Source organism: Impatiens glandulifera, chromosome 1 (assembly GCF_907164915.1).
Source record: "Impatiens glandulifera chromosome 1, dImpGla2.1, whole genome shotgun sequence".
In the NCBI taxonomy this organism is placed as follows: domain Eukaryota; kingdom Viridiplantae; phylum Streptophyta; class Magnoliopsida; order Ericales; family Balsaminaceae; genus Impatiens; species Impatiens glandulifera.
The window spans coordinates 6,360,340-6,382,902 of NC_061862.1; the positions used below are offsets into that span (position 1 = coordinate 6,360,340).

Genomic DNA, 22,563 nt, shown 5'->3' on the forward strand with positions numbered 1-22,563 from the left:
ATGCAGATAACCAACAGGAAGGAAATAGGGGCACATACCACATTACGTCTCATAAAAACAAAAACACTCTGACTAAAGAAGAAAAAGATGACACTCCTGAATTCGTGAGCAAGAGCATAAATGTCAACTATGAAAAAGCTCTAAGTATGCTGTTAGGATTTTTAATTATGGCCGAGCCTTTCAAGTTCTTTAATTCAAGGAACGGGTTCTTGATGATGGAATTCAACACTCTAGCGCAGCGGATATAGAATTAGAGGAGAATTCGAGGTTAGGGAGAGAAGAGCCGAGGGGGAGGAGAGAAATACCACTAGATCACACCTAGCGGTCCAAGAAGGGGGAGGAGGGCCGAGAGATAACTTAAACACCAAGTTCCAAAATATTCAATTCATAGCCCCAAAAAGTGGGGTGGGCATCACCATTTAAAGAGGCTGAAGTACCCAAGAGTCGGTTACAAATTTGTTATAATAACTTTCAAAATAACAGAATTCGGTTTTAAAAGAAATAAGAGAGAAAGTAAACAAAACAGAATTATTCCATAAAAAACATAAACGGGCCCATATGCACACTTGGGCCGAGAGATGGATGCATGAAATATTTTAGGACCGAGGTTTTTGATGAGCCGCACGTAACATATGCCTTCTTCCACTATAGCATTCGATAATTTTGTTAAGATGAATGTCAACGGAGATAAGAGCAAAAATGAAATACATACTGATTGCCCAAATAAACAAACTTTTTCAAATGAATTTGTTGCTGATTCTTTTGGGAATCAGAATCAGTCCGATAAAACTGGTAAGTCATAGAGGAAAAAAGGAAAACAAAATAAAACAGAGGCAATCAACAAGAAGAAGGAAATTACAAAGGAACAAAAGGAAAATAGTGTGGTCTAGAAGAAGTCAGGGCTGGAAATAAATGTCAGAATAATGCAGTAAACAAGAAAGCAGGGGAAATAGGAGAAACCGAAGAGAAGGCAAAAGGCAAATAGAGGGTTGATTTTAATGAGAGGGCAAACCTCAAAGGACTAAGAAACCAAATTTTAAGGATGTTGATTCAAGCTAAGAATGGATAAATGATTCTCAACAAAGAAAGGGCTCAACAAATCACTATTCAGGTAAACTTGCACTACCTTCAAGATTGGAACCTTCTAAAAAAATAGGAGTATGACATTATTGTTAGCTGGTCCGTCAACACAATGAAAGAGTTGACGAAATGTACCAAAACAAATGTTTATACTCTGAAGAAGAACCCAAATTTTCAGGTTGATCAAGTCTGGAAGAAGAATCCCAACACGAAGCAGGGTCAAAACTTAGCAAAAGAAAGTGAAAACAAAATCCCAAAAAATGGACAGATTTTTCTAGGTGCGTTCAAAGCAAAAAGGAGGAAAAACTCGAAAATCCCTTTGAGTTCAAGCTACCATCAAACGTGGAAGAAAAATGTGTTCGATCATGGGAACATGTGATAGTGGATAATTATATTGGGAAAGAATCTGCCACTTTTGATGCCACCAAGGAAGAACTAATGAAGCAATAAAGAAAAGAATGTCTAATGAAGGTCATCTCTAACAGTCACGGCATGTATTTCCTGAAATTCAATCAAGAGACTAATCTTGAGAAAATTTTAGAGTTGAGACATACACACGTGGGGAAAGAATGCATGAAGCTCGAAAAATGGAAGGAGACTACGAGCTATGATAGTATTCCAAAAGAAATAGTGCAAATCTGGTTCAAGTTGCGAAATATCCCTCCCCACATGTACAACGCGGAAGCCTTAAGTCATTTCGCTAGCCTTTTAGGAAACCCGCTATACATGGACAAAATCACTAAGGAAAACGAAAATCTCACATATGCTAGGATGAGCGTTGAAGTTCAACCTATAAGCGTTCTCCCCAACGAAATTACAGTGGTGGATCGAAAGGGAAATGCTACCAAGATGGGCACACACTATGAATGGCGACCGTACAGATGCGTGAACTGCAATACATTTAAACATTCTATAATGAGATACCCTAAATTAATGGCCAACCAGAAAGCAAACCAGGAACAACAAATGCAGAATGGAGAAGTCAAGCAACAAAAAGTTCCTAGTACAAATGAAACAGTTGTGGAAAAACAAGCAGCAAAAGAAAGCAATGCCAAAGGGAAAGATGTTCAGAATTCGGGTGAAGGAACAAAAGAAAATCAAACTCAAGAAGAGGGAAGTAAGAAAGGAAATGAAATTGATGAAACAGAGAATTCTGAAAAATATAAACCTAAATGTAAGGAAGAGAAAGATACAGAAAATGAAAACAAATATACAATAGAGGAGAAGCAAACTAAGGTTGTTGATCCTCAAACACGAAAAACTGAAGCAGAGAAAAGTAGTGACAAAAACCTTGAAATCCTGAAAAAGAATACATTTTACTATGTTAGTACGAGTTCATATAGAGGAAGATTAAACAATAAGAGCAGACATACATCATCATCTGCTTCAATTCAATCTCCCTTTATGAAGAACGCGAGAAGATTGGGATGTACAAGAAGGCAATATGGTCAAAAGGCGGATATTGAGACAACATAGGTTGTGATATCTAGATTGTAGTCTTTATTCATTTTAATATGTGTTTTGTAATGTGATTTAACTGCCACAATTCAGAAACTTTTGGGTCTTTTGTTTGTCATCTTACAATCAAAACTAGAGTTTGTCTAGTTTTGATTATTGACCCCTCCTACTTTTGGGCTTTTTAATGAAATAGTGTTAAACCGTTTTCTAAATAAATAAAAAAACTTTAAAATGTTTGATAGTAAATCATGTTGTAATAAAATAATATTGTTTAATAAGACATGCACTTAACCCTCATCAATTTTTAACTTAAAAAATCTCTAAATTAAAATTTTATTCAAAACATTCAAGATTGATGTTTACAAATTAAAAAACAAATGTTTGTTTGAATTCGGATCATTCGTCGGAAATAATTTGACCATCCAAGAGCCGTCATTTTTTCTGTCCCGGATTTCAACTTTACAAAATTAAACAATCTTTTAATAACCAAATTAATCTTTTAAATACCAATGTGAAATAATTAGAAGAAAGAAAAACAAGAATAGGTATTATTATTATTATTAATAATAAAGCGTCTTATGATCATAAAGCGTGGTGAGGCTTTTAGGGGTGCGATATCTGATGAGATAACCAATGCCAAAGATTTCCTTGTCAAAATCGAAAAGTACTTTGAGAAAAGTGATAAAGCAAAAACTAGCACTCTTTTAAAGATACTAATTTCAATGAAGTTTAAAGGTAAGGAAAAGATAAGGGAGTACATCATGGAGATGTCTAATATTGTTTCTAAGTTGAAAGCACTCAAACTCGAGATGTCTGAAGACTTACTCGTACACTTGGTGCTTATATCTCTTTCTGTTCAATTCAGCCAATTTCAGGTCAGTTATAACCGTCAAAGGGAGAAATGGTCTCTTAATGAGCTCATTTCATTTTGTGTACAAGAGGAGGAGAGATTACAGCAAAACAAGACTGAAAATGCTCATTTGGCAAACACCTCTAAAGAAAGGGGTATAAAGAGGAAAAATGAGGCTGCTAAAGATAAATTTCTAACACAAAAGAAACGAACTCAAACTCAATCTCAAGTTAAAAAATAAAAATAAATAAAAAAATTTGACAACATAACTGATGCTTACCTTTCTAAATTAAATAAATAAATTTGATAAATAGTTGAAGTGGTTCTGAAGAGACTATTTTATGACTGTTTCCAACCTTTAAAAAAGTTATATTTTTCTTATATATATATTTTTCATTTACTTGTCACTTAATACCCAGTTGTTTTAACTAAGAATCCAACACCTGACTTTAGATAGTAAATCCCTTATTCCATATATTTTGTTACTAAGTTATCTAAGTTGAGTAACTTAATTTTTTTGAACAATACAGTAGATCATATAGACCCTGCCTGCACACAGCATGAGCCAACTCACTTCCAAATTGATCATCATTCACATTCATAAGCTGTTGATCCATTATAACTTATAAGAAGAAATATGTTAGTTTTGAACAATTCTGACATGTCTAAACTGATACATCAGTGTATCTGTACTGTAAACGCAAACTGACAAAAGTTTTACTTTAAAAAAATCATGGAGTGTTATTTTCTCACTCCATTAACAACTTCACAACAATGAACAATCCAATAATACATTTCCATATCCAATTATGAGGATGCAACAACAAACTTCAAGTAATAAACATCAACAAATACATGGAAGAAGGGTTTATTTATTCAATCTTTGGTTGAAATAATGATGTGTGTAATATGCAAAAGCAAAAAAAAATGATGAAGTTGTTGAACTGATATGAATTATTACAACATACAAAACCAGACGAGAGTCTGCTGTTATTCATGATATTTGACCATTGTTTGGAAGACACTTAAGAGTAGTGGAAGTGTCTTACTCTTCGCTGAGGATAGGGACTATGAGTGGTTTCATTTGTGCAAGATATACAATTGCCCACCTGTTACAGCCAAACAACAAATAACAAATTACCCCTTCAACAAACTTTTATATGAAGTGAAGTAATAATAACAACTTTTAAGGCAATATGTAAAGTGTGCTTATGTAGCGATAGAAGTGCAAGAAGTTCATGCAAAATGACTGATGAACCATGTTATCTATCCTTCCCATACGAGAATATGGTATTTAACTTTCAACCCTGAGGCAAAATAAGTGCACCAGAAACTAAGGACACAAGAACAATCAAACAGAACACGGAGAGAAGAGATAAATAAATGATCATTTCTTCTTCTTTGTCCTTCTTTAACGGTCCTTTGTTAAGAACAAATAAACACTTGACATTGACTGATAATATGATATAATTGAAAGCATCCAAAAAATATAGCAGAAAATTGGATACAAGATAAAGCTGGTGATGGTAGTGATTCCAAAAATCAGCCCATTTTGTGAACTGCTTTAACCAAAAAAATTAGTGGACCTTCATTCTATTATCTCTAATTATAGTCAACATCAAGTTTACCTCTACTATACATTGGTAAAGTTCGAAATCATGTCAGCATAACGAGGTTAGGTGTTGCATAATCATATATACTTACATCATCCAACAGCATGTTGTTGCTGTATTCACCAGGGTTAGGTGCAACCTGCATCATGAACAATTTAGCCAGTTAAAGCCCAATGTGTAGCTCATATTTCCATAGGGAAACATCCTTTTTAACTGAATACAAATAATTGCTACAAAACACATGAAATGAACCAATTGGTATATCAAAACCAGTCATGCCCAATTGATCAACTAATGAATCAACTTTCTACCAAACTATTTCTCAATTTCTGAAACCTCTGTTTTCTAAAATTTCCCAAGTGATTATCAATCAGTATACATTCCTAATTCGACCATAAGATTATAACAAATGCAAATACAATAATGCGATGAAGAGATGAAAAACTCACAGATTCTTTGAGGGCCCTTGGTTGAAACAAATTCTGGTACAGAGCGATGCAATAAATCCAATGACGACGAAAATTAAGGTTGTCACCAGGAACCCCATATCGAAAAAAACAATCTTGACCTTACAAACAAGGATAATCTTCCGATCTGATTGGAGATCACAACAGTTAGATACCTCAGATGTTGTATATATATAGATAGAGAAAGAGAGGGCGGTACCTTTTTCTGTTGCCTGAGTCGGCGATTAGCCTTAGCAACGGGGAGAGCACTCAAAAGGCCTCTAATCCTTTTCGCCCTTCGACGACCAATCAGATTTTACTCATACCCACCCGGAAAGGAAAGCGCAACTCAGCAGTTTTTGCCTGAAACTATTATACTTGTCCCTTTAATATACCTGTCATTACATTATCACCTTTCCACTTATAATATTACCTCAAACATCCCTACATCCCTAATTAGATCAAATTTATTTTGTTTAATGATCTATTTAATAAAATAAAATAAAAAAAATAAAAAAAACTTTTAAGTACAACGATGATAAAAGTATAACATTAAAACGAGTCATAAAAACGAGGACAATTTTTAAAATATAAATAGAATTAATTGTCTCGATCAATAATGTCTTTTTTTTAGAACAGATCTTATGAATTTAATCTCCTACATTATTGTAAATAAATTTTATCAGTCTATTTTGATTATTTAATGTTTTCTAATTTTTTTTTCAACCAGATAGTCTAATATAAATTATAGGGATATAGATTCATCTTATAATTAAGTCTCGCTCTTTTAGCTGTTCTGATCTATGCATTTCAATAGCCACCGCCAGTCTCCGATTTTCTGTATATAATCTCCGACATTGTCGTGATAATGATATTGTGAATAATCTTGAACGACATACTTTGATTATTTAATATTTTTCGATTTCTTTCCAACTTAATAATTATAGGGACAAAGATTCATCTTTTAAGTCTAGTTCTTTTAGCTGTCCCGATTCATGCCTCCAATAGTCACCAACGATCTCTGATATATCCGAGTCTCTAGACAACCTAACATAAAATTATAAGGACATAGATTCATCTTATAATTAAGTCTCGCTGTTTTAGTTGTCCCGATCTATGCATTCCAATAGTCACCGACAGTCTCCGATTTTCTGTATATAATCTCCGACATTGTCATAATAATGACATTGTGAATAATCTTGAACGACATACTTTAATTATTTAATGTTTTTCGATTTCTTTCCAACCAAATAATTATAGGGACAAAGATCCATCTTTTAAGTCTAGTTCTTTTAGCTGTCCCGATTCATGCCTCCAATAGTCACCAACGATCTCCATATATCCGATTGAATTCCAGAAAATTTCACCAGAAAAAAAAAATATAAAAATATAAGAAAATTCATATACTTGTAACCTCCTTGTAACACATTACATTGACTCACAAAGGAATGAGATCTTAATAATATTACTATGGTGATGAATTTTAAACTAAAAAATTGAAGTATTTTTTCCTACTAAAAACATATTCAAAAGAATAGATGGAAGATTGACAACACAATGATATGATGATCAAATATGATCGATATGGGACTCAAAGAATATGTATGTTTACTACTAATGTAATTTGAAGAGAGACCAAACATTTCCCACCTATACAAAAGGGGCCTCTCTATATTTCCTTTAACTTTCCTCACAAACATTACTGCAAATGGCAGTAGTATTTTAAGTATATGTTGATTCATGCATGATAACATGATCCTACTCAAAGTGTAAAATTTTCTTAATATTTCTACTCTTCTAAACCAATTTCAGTAAAAAAAAGAAAGAAAAGATAACTGCAACCAGCATTCTGTTCACTCCTTGACAAGAGAATCTTCATTCTCAACAACTTGGGCAGAAACTTCATCATCAACAGATACAACCTCATTCTCAACATTGACGATTCCTGAACCAACTTCATCAACATCAACAGATACAACCTCATTCTCAACATTGACGATTCCTGAACCAACTTCATCAACATCAACAGATACAACCTCATTCTCAACATTGACGATTCCTGAACCAACTTCATCAACATCAACAGGGACAACCTCATTCTCAACATTGACGATTCCTGAACCAACTTCATCATCATCAAGTGTAATGGAGACGGTTCCTGAACCAACTTCATCACCATCAAGTGTAATGGAGGCGATTCCTGAACCAACTTCATCATCAAGTGTAATGGAGGCGATTCCTGAACCAACTTCATCATCATCAAGTGTAATGGAGGCGATTCCTGAACCGACTTCATCATCGTCATCATCAATTGTAGTGGACCCTGAGTCAGAAGCTGCTGTATTGTCTTCACCATTTAGTGAAGGTGGAGGCGGGGATGGCTCAGGAGTGAAGGCAGGAGATGGCGATGATGATTCCGATTCCTCAATGGGTTGATTTTGCATAAGACTCCAGTACATGATGCTTGCTGTAAGGGTTAGAATCATCTTTTGATTAACCTGTAATTTCATAAAAAACGGATCATCAAAAAACTGAGCAATGGAGACAATATTAATACTCTTCATATTTTTTAATACCTCAATGATATCCTCTGGCAGAAGAAAAATTGAACAACCGATCTTTCTTGCAACACTGATTATGTATGTAGAGTTCAACTTCTTCTCCTCATCTACCAAATAAATTATTTCATTGTCTAATGAACAATTTTCTTAAATTGAAAACAAACATAGAATTTTCTTTACCACTTTCACCCTTTGTTACGAGGTTCCAATTAACTACCCTTGGTTCAACGGCAGTCAGAAGTTCCAAGAAGAATAGCCCATTTGACAGGCTCTTATCCTGAATCAGAAACCATTATAATTATCATATTTGACGAACAATAAATAATTCCAACATCAAGTTTCCGTACCTTAAAGCTTTCAATCATGGATTTTCTTCCCGTGCTTTTGACTTTCCTATTTGCCCAGTTCAGAATATCAGCGTCTGTGAATTCCTTGCCTTGAGAACGGGATCTCAATTTTTTCAAAAGTTGAAGCATGTTGAACCTCATCAACTGCCATAAGAAAGCTGAAAAGAGAATGCAGACTTTTTAAGGAAAAAAAATTCCAACCAACAATGCTGAAAGAACCTCTTTGGGAGTGTATTACCAAGTATAAGCTTCTGATTTCCATGAACAATGTCATTTCCAGCTACATTCACAAGGGAGAACTTCAACTTCTTTCCAATCTGAACAGCCTGGTTGCAGTTCTCCACTTTTCTAAATAGCATTTCAATTGGAGGTTTAGTAGCTTGCTTCCAATTGACTGTTCCTGGGAAAATCTTGTCTAACACTTCCAAGAGTACCCACCTGCACAAAATGAACGTGTAAACGTAAAAAGAAATCAACCATGTTAATAATGGTTATGGGGTATTAATTGGAGAATTACCCATTTCTCACATCCTCAAACAAATTATTGACAAAACTGGCAATGGAAAGACTATTTATCCAAAGGCGAAAGCATCTCTCTTCTCTGGACATTTGTTCATCATCGGTCATTCTCTCTGCAAAAGAAATCTTCTTGTTGTCTGTAGACAGACCATTCCTGCAAAAAGAAACTAGGTTAACCAATTATGTCCCGCATTCCAACAAATATCCAACGAGAGACTAATAAAATTGAATTAATTAATTGAACCAACAAATTCTCTAGAAAACACACTCTGTTTTTGAACCTGGATCCTGATCCAGATGACAATAATTTGTGTCTGACTAAGTTTTGTTCCCAAATGTGTCCAAATGGGCCAATATGTTTTATGTCAATGAAGAACTAGTAAAACAAAACGACAAATTCTAGTTAAACTCAGTGGTGGAAAATAACATCACACCTGTGGTGGAATATTTGTGCAACAAAGGCAAGATTCAAATTTGATGATCCTTCAACAATGTCCTTTGATGTTAGGTATTTCTTACAGTCCATTTTCTCTGCATGCTCAATTACCATATTAGCCCTTTCAGTTGGATCTTTAACATCCAAAGTAGCTGGATTGCAGTGTTCTGGTGCAAGAGCGTTTAGTAGATATGCATAAGCTTCACCATCCTGGAATGAGAACAAACAATTAAGATCATGAGTCTTGCTAGAGAACTTGAGATGTGCTGCACTGTCTTTAAAAGGTACCCTTAATAATATACCTTCAAGTCTGAAGAGAAATTTGTAACAGTTTTCTCATAGCCTGCTTTCTTGAGATTGAAATTCATCCATTTCAACAAGAGCTTCTCCGGGCCTAACCCCATAAGTTCCTCCACATCCTGCAAATTTTAAGATGTATAAGTCACCAAATAACTGGATTGAAAATGAAATCGACAACTTTATTTAACTAAATTGTTACATTGCTATCTTCCACCAATTCCACAAGCTGTGGTGTCTTCCTGAGATTGAGATCTGCCAAAAGTTGGATCTGGAGTAGCCAAAAGTAATAGAGAATGAAACAACACAAACATCTTTCACAAAAACTAAGCCAATGATAGTGCAAATTCAAATTGAAATGCTTACCTTTATTATTTGACTTATCAAACCCATAACCAGATGAGGCTGCAGAAAAGTAGGGAATTTATCAACTTGGGATTTAAATCTTAAACCATGATGCGATGTATATGCATGTGAAAGTTGAGCAACTTACTCTTCCTTCAACTAAGTCCTGAGTGCCAATGTTGACTACAGTGCAGCCAATGGCTTTGGCAGAGTTAAGGCATAGGGTGTGATTCTCATTCCTTTCCCAAGGATTTAGTACCCTTTTCGTATTAATTGCTCGTTCATCTATAGTGTTTGCCACAGCAACATTGATAAGCTTACTGCATCATAAACCACAATTCTCCATTGTCAAATCTCATTTGCATAAACAAAACAGCATACATCATGGTTGCAGACAAAATGGTTATTTACCATAGGAGAACTCCATCTTTTGCAAGTTCAAATAAAGCATTTGTAGCTGAATCAATGGGAAGAAACTGCTTCAAAAATGGATCATCCCTAAGATAACTATTTACATGTGCAACATAAGATGCTTTCTCCGATTCACTTATAGTGTGAAGAAGAGTGGTTGTGGAAGCCTTGAGGAAAGACGAGGCATGCTTCACTCCACCCGATTTTTCTACCGCTCGAGATTGCAAAGTCAAGTATGTCTGTCCATTACAAGTAAATAATTTCAGATATAACCTAAAACACAATCCACATATGCTTTCTTCAACTAATTCATGGAAGAAAAGTAACTCACTCTAAGAAATCCTTCAAACTCAACTTCAGCATCCATTTTGGAATCAGATTCATTCAATATCATCTGTATCTCTTCTTCGTTGAAGGTTTCACTCATACTTTTCAGTCTCATAACCAGACTTGACAGATCTCCCCTTGTAACTATACCATTTTTAGCCTTCATCCACGAAAACTACATATAGGAAGAACATTTCCAAATCGCTGATTAACTTCCTCAAATCCAACAACAACAAAAGGAAAATGATATATTAAGTGGGTACCTTAGATTTGAGGCTACGAAGTTCAACCTGGGTGAACTGGCCTTGAAGCCATTGATCAGAAACCAGAACACCCACGTACCCAGACATCTTCCTTCTTTCAGAAGTGTCTTCTAATCAAAGGGGAAGAAAGTTAAGTCACCCCCGAAATTATCTAGACAAAAAACAAAAGCGAAATCGAGAATCTAATCATTTACAGATTCTATAATACAATTCAGATCACAATTCCAACTTTTTCACCAGTTAATCAAACCATTAACAACAAGTTGAAGAATATGCATAAATGGGGAGAGACTTTAATGATCGATTGCCGTCCATAGAAGAATACATACCTATAAAAAACAAAAAACAAAAACTGGGTATTGACAAGGATGACTTTTTATTTCAGTTTCTTCTTCCCTAGTATCATCAATTTGACGCTGTAAATGATGAAAAGAATGACAAACCCATATTAAAGATACAGAATATATGGAGAGAGAAGAAGAAGAAGAAGAGTTTGGTGACTATGAGTCGCCATGGAATGAAAGCCAGCGGAGCTATATAGGGTACTGTCGTCATTTGATGACCGATTCTTTTTTTTTCTTTTTTTTTAATTAGACTTAGATATTTTGTTTAGAAGACAGGTCATCAATAAGGAACCCAACTGTCTTGCCACGTTGTCATTTTTTTAATGTTGTTTCTGAGATCCCCACATTGAAAGTGATGTGGCAAAAATGATTGTTTGAACATGTCATCAATTGACCACGTGTTTGTGACACGTGTTATTTGATTGAGAGAGAGTAGCCGACGACTTACAACTACCAATACTAAATCCAATCATGTGCGCGCACGATGATTATTTATTTTTTACTTTTTTTCTTATATCATGCATTTTATTTAGGAGATTGTCTCTTTTTAAATTGTTTTATAAAAATAATGTTAATATTTTAGTTGATGTTAATAATGAGTAAAATTGATTTAAAAAACAATCATTTTTTGAAATATCTTTAGTTTATAAAGTTGCACTTTTATTTTATTATGTACTTTGTTTTTGCAATATCTTAGCTCTGTTATGTCATCCGTCAATCACAACGTTTTCTTTTGCTTACGTGGTTAACGTTTGAACACATGGCCCAGTGTAACATCAGTAGGTATGTTTGATTTGAGTTGAATTTAAATGTCTAGAAGAAAATTTTGAAATGAAACCAAAATTTTAATAGAATTAAAATATATATATGATTTATTCTCCATTTCATAATCAAACTTCCCATTTTTAGGTTCACATTTATTTTAATTTAAAAAAAATTAATGATATATAATATAAATGAAAGTCGATTAATCATTCTTCTAGTTTAACGACAAAAAAATGTGGATATCTTTGGGCGACAAATTACGCTTGCCTGATTAATTTGTTAAGTGTTTGCAAGCTATATGTTTAACCCGCGGGAACTAATTGCACTCTAAAGGATAAGAAAATGCATCATTCTAAAAGAATAAAAATGATAGTCGTTTAAACATAACAACAAAAACACAAGTGTTCACCTAGTCACAAGACGCACCCAAAACATTAATCATTTGAGAGCAACAATGAAAATATAAACCAAAATGTTTACCAACGAACAAACATAATATAAAATCTAACAGTAACGAGGTCGTAGATTCTCAAGAAGATCAATGAGTTCACCGATTGTCTCTACCGGTTTTCTAAAAGAGATCTCCTATATCGTCATAATTATAGCGTTGTGGAGTAAACGCATTGGTCGACCGCAATCATTGAACGTCCTAGAGTTCTTTTCGAGTCAAATAGTGCTCTAAAAAATAATCGGGATAGGGACACATCGACTTAATCCAAACGAGCTCTCAATTTCTATCCAAACATTTCAATAATCGAAGATTGACTTAGGCATCACTCACTCAATAACAATCATGTTCCAAGTATGTTCCAAATCTTAGTCACTCATTTGTAATGTAAAAACAAGTAAGGTGTGTAAGCACTAAAAATCTACACATCCATTTTATAAAATTAAAATAATTATTTGATTTATTTTCAAATAAATAAAATCAAAATAATTAACCCCAAGGCCAAAATCTAATTAAAACAATTAATTAGATTAATTATTGTGATCATTAAAACCTAATTAATTAAGGAAAATGGCCAAACAAAATAAATAAAATTATTTGGGATAAATATTATACTCATTTTATCTTAGAATAATTTTAGAAAAATTAAGGAATTAAAATAAATAATTTAGGATGAAATGATCGAGTACCCATTTCATACCCAAAAATTATTTATTTAACCCAAAAATATAAAAATAAATAAATAAATAAATTGGCAAAATATTTGTCATATTTATTTTTAATATTTTGTGTATTTTAAAAGAAAAAAATTAAAGCCAAAAGGGTGAAAGAAAAATCAATTTCAAACAAACCCTTAAGGATTTAAATAAAATAAAATTTTCGCAATCGGGTGTAACCAAAACTCGGAAAGAAAACTACAGGCGAAACCGCGTATATTGGATAGGCGCTGGATTTTCATCCAACGCCTCAGGAGCGCCCGAGTAGCCCGTTGTAGCCAAAGGAGCGCACGTCCGCACTGCACCAGACCAACTAACGTAGACTTTATAGTCAACCCAATAACTAATCTCGTTTGAGATTGGGATTGAGATTTTATTGGGAGGTTGATAAAGATCTTTTCAATTTTTTCGATTAAGAATAACCTCACGACAAGAGAGTTCCCACCTAATTTTTTAAATCATGAAAATAATTAAGGCGTATTAATAAAACAAGTCTGTGAAAAATAATAGAATTAAAGATTCAAATGAAGTGCATATTAGTCAAGTTTGAACATGCATTTTACTAAAATCAAAATTTTCATTCAAACTTTATCCAAGAGGAATATTCTATAGACACTCATTTTGTTCTCCAAATTTATATATTTTTAATCCCGAGGTTCTACACATATTTTTTGAACTATTTAAAATAAAAATCCAAGTATTACAAATAAATAATTATTATGAATAATAGATTAAGAGAATTATTATTATTATTTATTAGGTATTTGGGGAGAGATGAAAAATTAATTGGCCAAATATATATAATGAACAAATAAAATCATAATTGAGTTTGACAAATTTATCTATTATTATCAATATTGTTTATTTAGTAAAATATTTGGTATTAGAAAAATAAATAATAAGTTAATAATTAGGATATTTTAATATATCATAATTATTAATATTACTATTTATTTTTAGAAATAATAAAATCAAATAAGGAATAATATAAAAGTATTTATTATTATTAATATTATTATTATTTTTTAATTTTTTTTTTTTTTTTTTTTTGAATTCAGGCCCAAACGGAGGATCAGAGGACTCGTCTATGGAAAAATATGAAGAAAAAAAAGGGTCCATCCATTTAATGGTCAAACCTTAAACCAAGAAGAAGAGGATGAGTCATTTCGTCTTCCTCACTAGGGAGCTCCTACTTCTCACTAGCGGGTTCGACGGAGAGAGAATTTATCCCCCACGATCGCCCTCTCTTCAGCATGATCCTGCAACGGGCTCCGATTTGCTCTCCAATGAAGTCATTCGTTGGAAAGACCAAGTAAGAAACAGAGAACGATCTCCCCTCTCGTCAACTAGATCTAGTCTCCCAGATTCCCGCCGAGAAAACCGCATCAAAGAAGAATTTAGATGAACCCGACATCGATAAATGAGAACTTTCAGATCTTGAACAGGGCAGAGAAAAAAAGAGGATTTCTAGCACGATTCATCCATGGTATTTTGAAAGTCTTTTCAGAAAATCTCTTTTCCCTTCTTGAGTCTTGAGTAATTGTAAGTATATTGAGTGGTAGTTAACTGATATTGATCATATAGTTATCGAAGAACAATTATAGTTGGTCCTCTTCTTTTTATTTTAATATATTCATGTATATACATCTCAATGTTTCATTTAGTAATTAATGCTTATGAATCATGAATTATTAGCATGATTATTATGTTCTATATATATGTTTAAATATTAAGCATTAAGACTTAGCACGGTAGAATACAAAATTTTAAATGTCTAAAATGTGAAGTGTAATTATATTTTTTCTAAAAGGAAAAATTGTTAAAGTATAGACCTATGGGGCATTGTAGGACATAATGTTTTTAGTCTTTTCCCACACATAACCAAGCATCAAACTCATAAAAGAATATCTAATTAAGGTGTGCATACGCCTCAATTATTTTCCTAATTTAAAAAATTAGGTGGTGACTCTTTAATCGCGAGATTTTCTTAATTGAAAAAGTTTAAAAGACCTATGTCAGCCTCCCATTAAAATCTCAATCTTAGACGAGATTCGACGGGAATGTTAGTTATTGGGTTGAATATAAAGTTTATGTTTTCATCGCTTTATTTTTTGATATTATTAAAGGAAATTTAAAGGAATAAATTCTTCACGTAAAATATAAATAATTAAAAGAGCAGTTTAAACGGTGCAAGATGCAGATCAAAGCTGAACGGTTTTTATCGTGTACAGTTTTTTGGCGACTCTGTTGGGGACATTCGATGCTTAACTTGAAAAAATAATTTTGGCCAATTTAGAAATCTATTTTACACTTTAATGTTAATCCTCATAAAAAGATTTTGTTTTCTTAATGTGCATGAGTTATGGGCTCCGAAGTGAAAATAGTATAAGGTATACGTCATTCGACGAAGCATATACATCTATTGATTAAGTGCTAGGAATATCAATGAGGAATGACGATCTCAACCAACCTTTGAGGCTTTGTGTGAATTGTTCGATGAGTATACCCTAGGAAAAAATTTGGATTAACCCTCTCTTCTTTTTAAATATCCCCTACTCTTAAAATTAAGGGATTTTAAAACAGCGATGATGAGAAACGTCCAAATTGAAGAGTCCTACTTGCATCGACGGTCTAAGGGCTTTCTTTGTTTGCGGACATGCTCTTCTCTTAAGTCACTCCTAACTTTAGAACAAAAGTCCAAAAAGACATTTCTACCTGGTTACGTCGAAGATACTATTATATGTCTACTATATATATATTAAATATATTTATGCATATAGATGAGATAGGCATCCAAAAGTACGTCTAAAATATTTTGAAAATAAAAGGGAAAATTAACAAATCGGTCTTTTCGGCGACTGACTTCATTGACAAACAAATCGAATTTGTTGCAAGATCATGCTGAAGACGCGTGTGGTCGTGGGGGGATAAAGCTCCCTCTCAAACCCACTAGTGAGAAGTAGGAGCTCCCTAGTGAGGAAGAGGGAATGACTCCACTTCTTGTTGTTTTAAGGTATGGGTCTATTAAAGATATGGAGGCTATTAAAGATAATGATGCCCTTTTACATTCCAAGGAGACTAGAAAACATAAAGTCTCATTCATTCCTAAGGAAACGTGAACACCAACCAAAGGTCTGCCAATTATATATGATTAGTGTTGTCATTTATTATTTTAATCTTTCAATGAATGTAATGTATATAAATAGTGTTGATGTAATATTTACGTATATAGAAAATATAATTTCCCTTCTATCATTATTCTATCTTCTCTAACTTGGTATCAGAGCAATCAACAGGGAAACCCCCTCTTACATCGATCCCCTTCTCAAATGGCTCAAAATAATGCCTACTCTCTTCAACATACATCTATTATCAAACTCGACCAAAAGAACTTTGTTCTTTGGCGTTCTCAAGTTGTACCTGCTCTCAAAGGGTACGGATTCTTTGAATTTGTCAACGGAGATCTCCCAGCTCCTATTAAAACCGCAGAAGCATCGACTTCCACTGAGCTTCAGGCCTGGGAACAACAAGATCAACGTTTGTTAAGCTGGCTCCTCGGAACACTATCTGAATCAGTGTTTGCACAAGTCGCAGGTGAAAACTGTATTTCATCACAATACATCTGGGAAACACTTGAGCGACGTTTTGCTACTCAATCCAAAGCTAGACTAATGCAGCTCCGTCTTCAACTTCAAACTATCAAAAAAGGAGATTCATCCATGGAGTCTTATCTCCAAGCTATTAAGGTCATAACTGATAACCTTGCGGCTGCCGGGCAGAAAGTTGCAGACGAAGATCTTATTCTCTACGTTCTTGGCGGCCTTGGACCCGAGTATGAATCTCTTCTAGTTGCAGTTACTACACGTCCATATTCTATTAATGTCGACGATCTTTCTGGATTACTTCTCACACATGAAATCAGACTTGAGTCTCTCTATGCCAACTCGCCAACTGCTAATGTTGTATATAGCCGTCGCGGAACTTCAGCGACTACGAATCATAAGGATAAAGGTGTATTTTCTCCCTCTTTTGGATCTGCTACTCGTCCATCGATACCAGGTGGCTCTTTTCACTCACAACAGAGTGCCTCTACTACATCTTCTATTTTAGGCCAACCATCAAATTTCTTTAATTCAAGGACTGACCCATCTCGCCCTCATCGTCCCTATCGTGGTCCTCAAAATCAAAATAGGCATAAATGTCAAACATGTGGTCGTTTTGGACATCTCTCTAATATGTGTCGTTCTGGTTTAATTTGTCAACTTTGTAATATTCCAGGACATTCTGTAGGAACTTGTCGACGCAGATTCGACCAGAATTTTTGTTCATCTTCCTCATCGGCAGCTATGATGGCAACTCCATCTATTGTATCTGACTCGGCTTGGTACCCTGATTCTAGAGCAACTGATCATTTGACCGCTAACTTGGACAATCTCTCCATTCATTCTCCTTACAATGGTGAGCAACAAATTCTAGTTGGGAATGGAAATGGGCTAAATATTTCTAATATTGGACATTCGTCATTTACTGGTACGCACAGATCTATGTATCTTAAAAATATTTTGCATGTTCCCATGATTACGAAGAACTTACTTAGTGTGGCTCGATTTACAGCCGACAATAATGTATTCTTTGAATTTTATCCAACCTTTTGTGTTGTGAAGGATCAGGTCACGAAGAAGGAAATTCTTCGAGGAACCTTGCATAATGGATTATATCGACTACTCAGTCCAAAGAGTGCACCCAAACAAGCATTTATTAGTTCTCGATCAACTGCATCAGTTTGGCACTCTCGATTGGGTCACCCGTCTCCTGCAACTTCTACTTATGTTATGTCTCATTTTAAGTTACCTTTATTGGGTAATATGCATACTGAATTTTGTGATGCTTGTCAATTTGGGAAAGCTCATAAACTTCCTTTTGTATCATCCAAAACGTGCTCTTCTGCACCTTTAGAGCTTATTCACTCAGATGTTTGGGGACCTGCTCCAATTTTTTCCTCTAATGGTTTTCGGTACTTTGTTATTTTTATTGATGATTATAGTCGATTTACTTGGCTCTATCCGCTTAAACGCAAATCTGATGTTGACAGTATTTATTCAATTTAAAGCATTAGTTGAAAACAAATTCAGTAAAAAGATAAAAACTCTACAAACTGATGGGGGAGACAAATATCGTACTTTTGGACATATTACATCTCTTAATGGTATACATCATAGACTCACATGCCCTTATACAAGCGAGCAAAATGGGGTAGCCGAGCGGAAAATTTGTCATCTTACTGAAACATCTCTTACTCTACTTGCTCATGCATTTATGCGCCTTTATTTTTGGGATGAAGCCTTCTCCACAGGTACCTATCTTATCAATCGATCACCTACTCCTGTCTTGGGTAATCGATCTCCCTATGAAGTATTGTTCAACCAAACTCCCAATTACAACTTTTTGCGCACTTTTGGATGCCATTGTTATCCTCTTATTCGAGCTTACAACAAGCACAAACTTGACTTTCGATCCCAAAAGTGCTTATTTTTGGGCTATAGTCTCTCACATAAAGGCTATCGATGTTTTCACATCCCCACGGGACGCATGTTTATTTCACGCCATGTCATTTTTGATGAAACCACATTTCCTTATAACTTATCATCTCCCCCACAAAACCCACAGCCTATATATACATCACCAACAATAAATCCTCATTCTTTATTACCTATCACATCTACTATCCCTAGTCCACCTGAACACACTAGTCCACCTGAAACCACATCACCCTCTTCATCACCTCCACCTTCACCTAACCCAAGCGGTCCACCCACTTCATCATCTCCACCTTCACCTAACCCAAGCGGTTCACCCTCTTCATCACCTCCACCTTCACCTAACCCAAGCATTTCACCCTCTACTTCAAATGTTTCATCACCCACTTCATATTCTTCACCACCTACTACCCCCTCACCCATCATCAATCAACGTCATACTCCAATTCTCAAAGCCCCTGCTTGCTCCAATCATCCTATGCGCACTCGTGCCAAGTCTCGTCTCCCTTTTTCTTCCGCCCTTCTCACAGCCATCACCCCTGAGCCGACATGCTTCTCCTCTGCCAATAAAGATCCCTCTTTGCGTTCAGCCATGACCTCCGAATATAATGCTCTTATTCAGAATCAGACATGGTCTCTAGTTCCTCCTAACTCTGGACAAAATATTGTGGGTTGCAAATGGGTTTACAAACTCAAACGAAAAGCGGATGGCTCAATTGAGCGTCATAAAGCTCGTCTGGTGGCGAAAGGCTTTCATCAACAACTTGGTGTTGACTATGTTGAGACTTTTAGTCCAGTTATTAAGCCAACAACCATAAGGACCATTCTTGCACTTGCTGTGTCCCGAAATTGGCCTAATCACCAACTTGATGTTAGCAACGCATTTCTTCATGGAAAATTACACAATGAGGTATATATGACTCAACCTCCTGGTTTTGTTCATCCTGAATTCCCTAATCACGTGTGTCAGCTCCATGAAGCCCTATATGGTCTAAAACAAGCACCTCGTGAATGGTACTCTACGCTACGATCCTCACTCTTGTCGCTTGGATTCTTTGAAGCTAAGTCTGACTCCTCCTTATTCCTCTATCATACATCTACAATCACTGCATACATCCTTGTGTACGTAGATGACATTATCTTTACGGGAAACTCAGCCTCACATATGTCTACAATCATTTCTCGCCTACAAGACGACTTCCCACTTAAAGACCTTGGACAACTTCATTATTTTCTCGGTGTTGAAGCTTCTCGCTCATCTGATGGGCTCTTTCTGAGTCAGTCACAATATATTCAGGACCTTCTTATTAAGGCTGACATGCAATACTCCAAACCACTTAATTCTCCTGTCTCTACTGGTTTTCACTTTCTAGATATGATGGTGATCCTCTTTCTGATCCCTTCTTATACAGAAGTATTGTGAGAGCTCTACAATATTTAACTCTCACTCGTCCCGAATTAGCATTTGCGGTCAATCGTGCTTGTCAATTAATGCACGCTCTAACATCCACCCATTGGGTTGCAGTCAAACGTATATTACGATATCTTCGTCATACTCCACACCATGGGCTTGTCTTTCGTCCATCGGCATCCCTCACCCTTGAGGCTTATTCTGATGCTAATTGGGCAGGTTGTCCTGATGATCGTCGATCCACTACAGGATATTGTATCTTTTTAGGTGATAACCTCGTCTCGTGGAACTCCAAAAAGCAACATGTTGTTGCTCGATCAAGTACTGAATCTGAATTTCGAGCCTTAGCTCATGCCACTGCTGAACTTTGTTGGCTTCAATCTCTTTTGAGTGAATTACGAATTTCATCAATCCATCCACCGACTTTGTGGTGTGATAATATCGGCGCAACATTTCTCTCTGCAAATCCAGTGTTTCACGCTCGTACAAAACATATTGAGATTGATTTCCACTTTGTTAGGGAGAAAGTGGCTCAAAAATCTTTACTTATTCAGTATGTCCCGACTCATGATCAAATTGCTGACATATTTACAAAAGGATTGTCATCACCTCGGTTCACTTTTCTCCGTGACAAGCTCGCGGTGTGTGCCTCCCCGTTTCGTTTGCGGGAGGGTATTAAAGACATGGAGGCTATTAAAGATAAGGATGTCCTTTTACATTCCAAGGAGACTAGAAAACATAAAGTCTCATTCATTCCTAAGGAAACGTCAACACCAACCAAGGGTTCTGCCAATTATATATCATTAGTATTGTCATTTATTATTTTAATCTTTCAATGAATATAATGTATATAAATAGTGTTGATGTAATATTTACATATAGAAAATATAATTTCTCTTCTATCATTATTCTATCTTCTCTAACTGGGTCCCTTTTTTCGTTCATATTTTTCATAAATAGGCCTATGATCCTTCATGTGGGCTTGCATTCACAAAATAAGATAATAATAGAATTAATAATAATAAATACTTTTATATTATTCCTTATTTAATTTTATTATTTCTAAAACTAAATAATTATATTAAAATATCCTAAATATTAACTTACCATTTATTATACAAACGAATCGAAATTGTTGCAAGATCATGCTGAAGATGCATACGGTCGTGGGGATAAAGCTCTAGTGAAAAGTAGGAGCTCCATAGTGAGGAAGAGGGAATAATATTAATAATTATGGTTATATTAAAATATCATAATTATTAATTTATCATTTATTATTTATTTTATTTTTTAATACCAAATATGTTACTAAATAAATAATATTGATAATAATAGATCAATTTGTCAATCTCAATTATGATTTTATTTATGATTTGATTTATTTTATCTAAATACTTTTTTTAAAAATTCTTAATAAATAATAATTCCCTTAATCTATTATTCATAATAATTATTTATTTGTAGTACTTGGATTTTTTTTTTTTTAAATGATTCAAAAAAATATGTGTAGAACCTAATGATTAAAAAATGTGTAGAATTTCATTATTAAAAAATATAAATTTTAGGAACAAATTAAAATGACTGTGTACAATTTTATTTATGAATTTTACTCTTTTTAATTTAGAGTTGTAATTCAAATATTTGTTTTAAGATTATCAAACAAAATATTTTATTCTGTATTTACAGTAGTTTATTCTGTATTTACAGTACGCTAACTTCTATTTAATTTAGGAAGTACAAACATCGTTATATATATTTTTAATTTAGTAAGTTAATATTTTGAACCGTTATATATATATATATATATATATATATATATATATATATATATATATATATATATATTTAATTTAGAAAGTTAACCTATCGAATCGATATTTTATTTTTTTAAATAGAAATCAGCCGGTCTCAAGCAAGGCATTAGGAAGTTAACCTGTAAAACTAATATTTTTTTATTTAAGGAATTAACACAGGTGAATTAATTTTTTTTTTTTAATAAGAATCAAAACTTAGACAAAAATTTTGACACTTATATAAGATATTAAGTTATGTCAAATAAATATTTTAATGATATAAATAACAAATTATTTTTATTATATATATTTTTAAATTATAAAATTTAAAATTTAAAATTAAATTACAATATTATAATTTACCCAAACATAATAACTTAATTATAATTTAATATCAATTCTTCTGAAATTAAAATTAGAATTTTAAACATAGGATGATGAGATCAGCCACACCTAAAACCACATTACCCCGATTTCAACCCACCCGATTTGAACCTAACCTATGAGACCCGAACCTAAACTAGTATATTTTCAAATTAAGACCCAAACTTAACCTTAAACAATATTCCTTTTTATCTACGCAACTGCTTAATTAA

General features: G+C 34.1%; 4 protein-coding genes across 6 annotated transcripts; 2 read left to right on the plus strand and 2 right to left on the minus strand.

Annotated features, from left to right (window-relative positions):
* Window positions 1-1,572: 1,572 nt before the first annotated feature.
* LOC124934663 lies at window positions 1,573-2,556 on the plus strand. Its single transcript, XM_047475209.1, has one exon. It carries the CDS (start codon window positions 1,573-1,575, stop codon window positions 2,554-2,556), a length of 984 nt encoding a protein of 327 aa, XP_047331165.1.
* A 560-nt stretch (window positions 2,557-3,116) lies between these two features.
* On the plus strand, window positions 3,117-3,629 carry LOC124934757. The gene has a single exon (XM_047475292.1). The coding sequence runs from the start codon at window positions 3,117-3,119 to the stop codon at window positions 3,627-3,629; it is 513 nt and encodes a 170-aa protein (XP_047331248.1).
* A 465-nt stretch (window positions 3,630-4,094) lies between these two features.
* LOC124921193 (V-type proton ATPase subunit e1-like) lies at window positions 4,095-5,815 on the minus strand. The gene is made up of 4 exons (XM_047461820.1): window positions 5,668-5,815; window positions 5,451-5,595; window positions 5,093-5,140; window positions 4,095-4,497 (listed from the first exon to the last, which is right to left on the minus strand). The coding sequence occupies exons 2-4, from the start codon at window positions 5,546-5,548 to the stop codon at window positions 4,434-4,436; spliced, it is 210 nt and encodes a 69-aa protein (XP_047317776.1). The 5' UTR covers window positions 5,549-5,595; window positions 5,668-5,815; the 3' UTR covers window positions 4,095-4,433.
* A 1,217-nt stretch (window positions 5,816-7,032) lies between these two features.
* Window positions 7,033-11,428, minus strand: LOC124921464 (fimbrin-1-like). Of its 3 annotated transcripts, none has more exons than XM_047462130.1 (15): window positions 11,283-11,428; window positions 10,954-11,104; window positions 10,695-10,865; window positions 10,364-10,602; window positions 10,101-10,272; window positions 9,974-10,012; window positions 9,810-9,878; window positions 9,613-9,729; window positions 9,309-9,520; window positions 8,873-9,028; window positions 8,594-8,793; window positions 8,356-8,513; window positions 8,189-8,285; window positions 8,024-8,115; window positions 7,033-7,945 (listed from the first exon to the last, which is right to left on the minus strand). In XM_047462130.1, the coding sequence occupies exons 2-15, from the start codon at window positions 11,038-11,040 to the stop codon at window positions 7,301-7,303; spliced, it is 2,454 nt and encodes an 817-aa protein (XP_047318086.1). In that variant the 5' UTR covers window positions 11,041-11,104; window positions 11,283-11,428; the 3' UTR covers window positions 7,033-7,300. The 3 variants fall into 3 exon arrangements, with proteins under 3 accessions (XP_047318086.1, XP_047318087.1, XP_047318085.1); XM_047462131.1 differs by lacking the exon at window positions 11,283-11,428 and having other exon boundaries at window positions 7,033-7,369; window positions 7,427-7,945; window positions 10,954-11,123; XM_047462129.1 differs by lacking the exon at window positions 11,283-11,428 and having other exon boundaries at window positions 10,954-11,123.
* Between the last annotated feature and the right edge of the window lie 11,135 nt (window positions 11,429-22,563).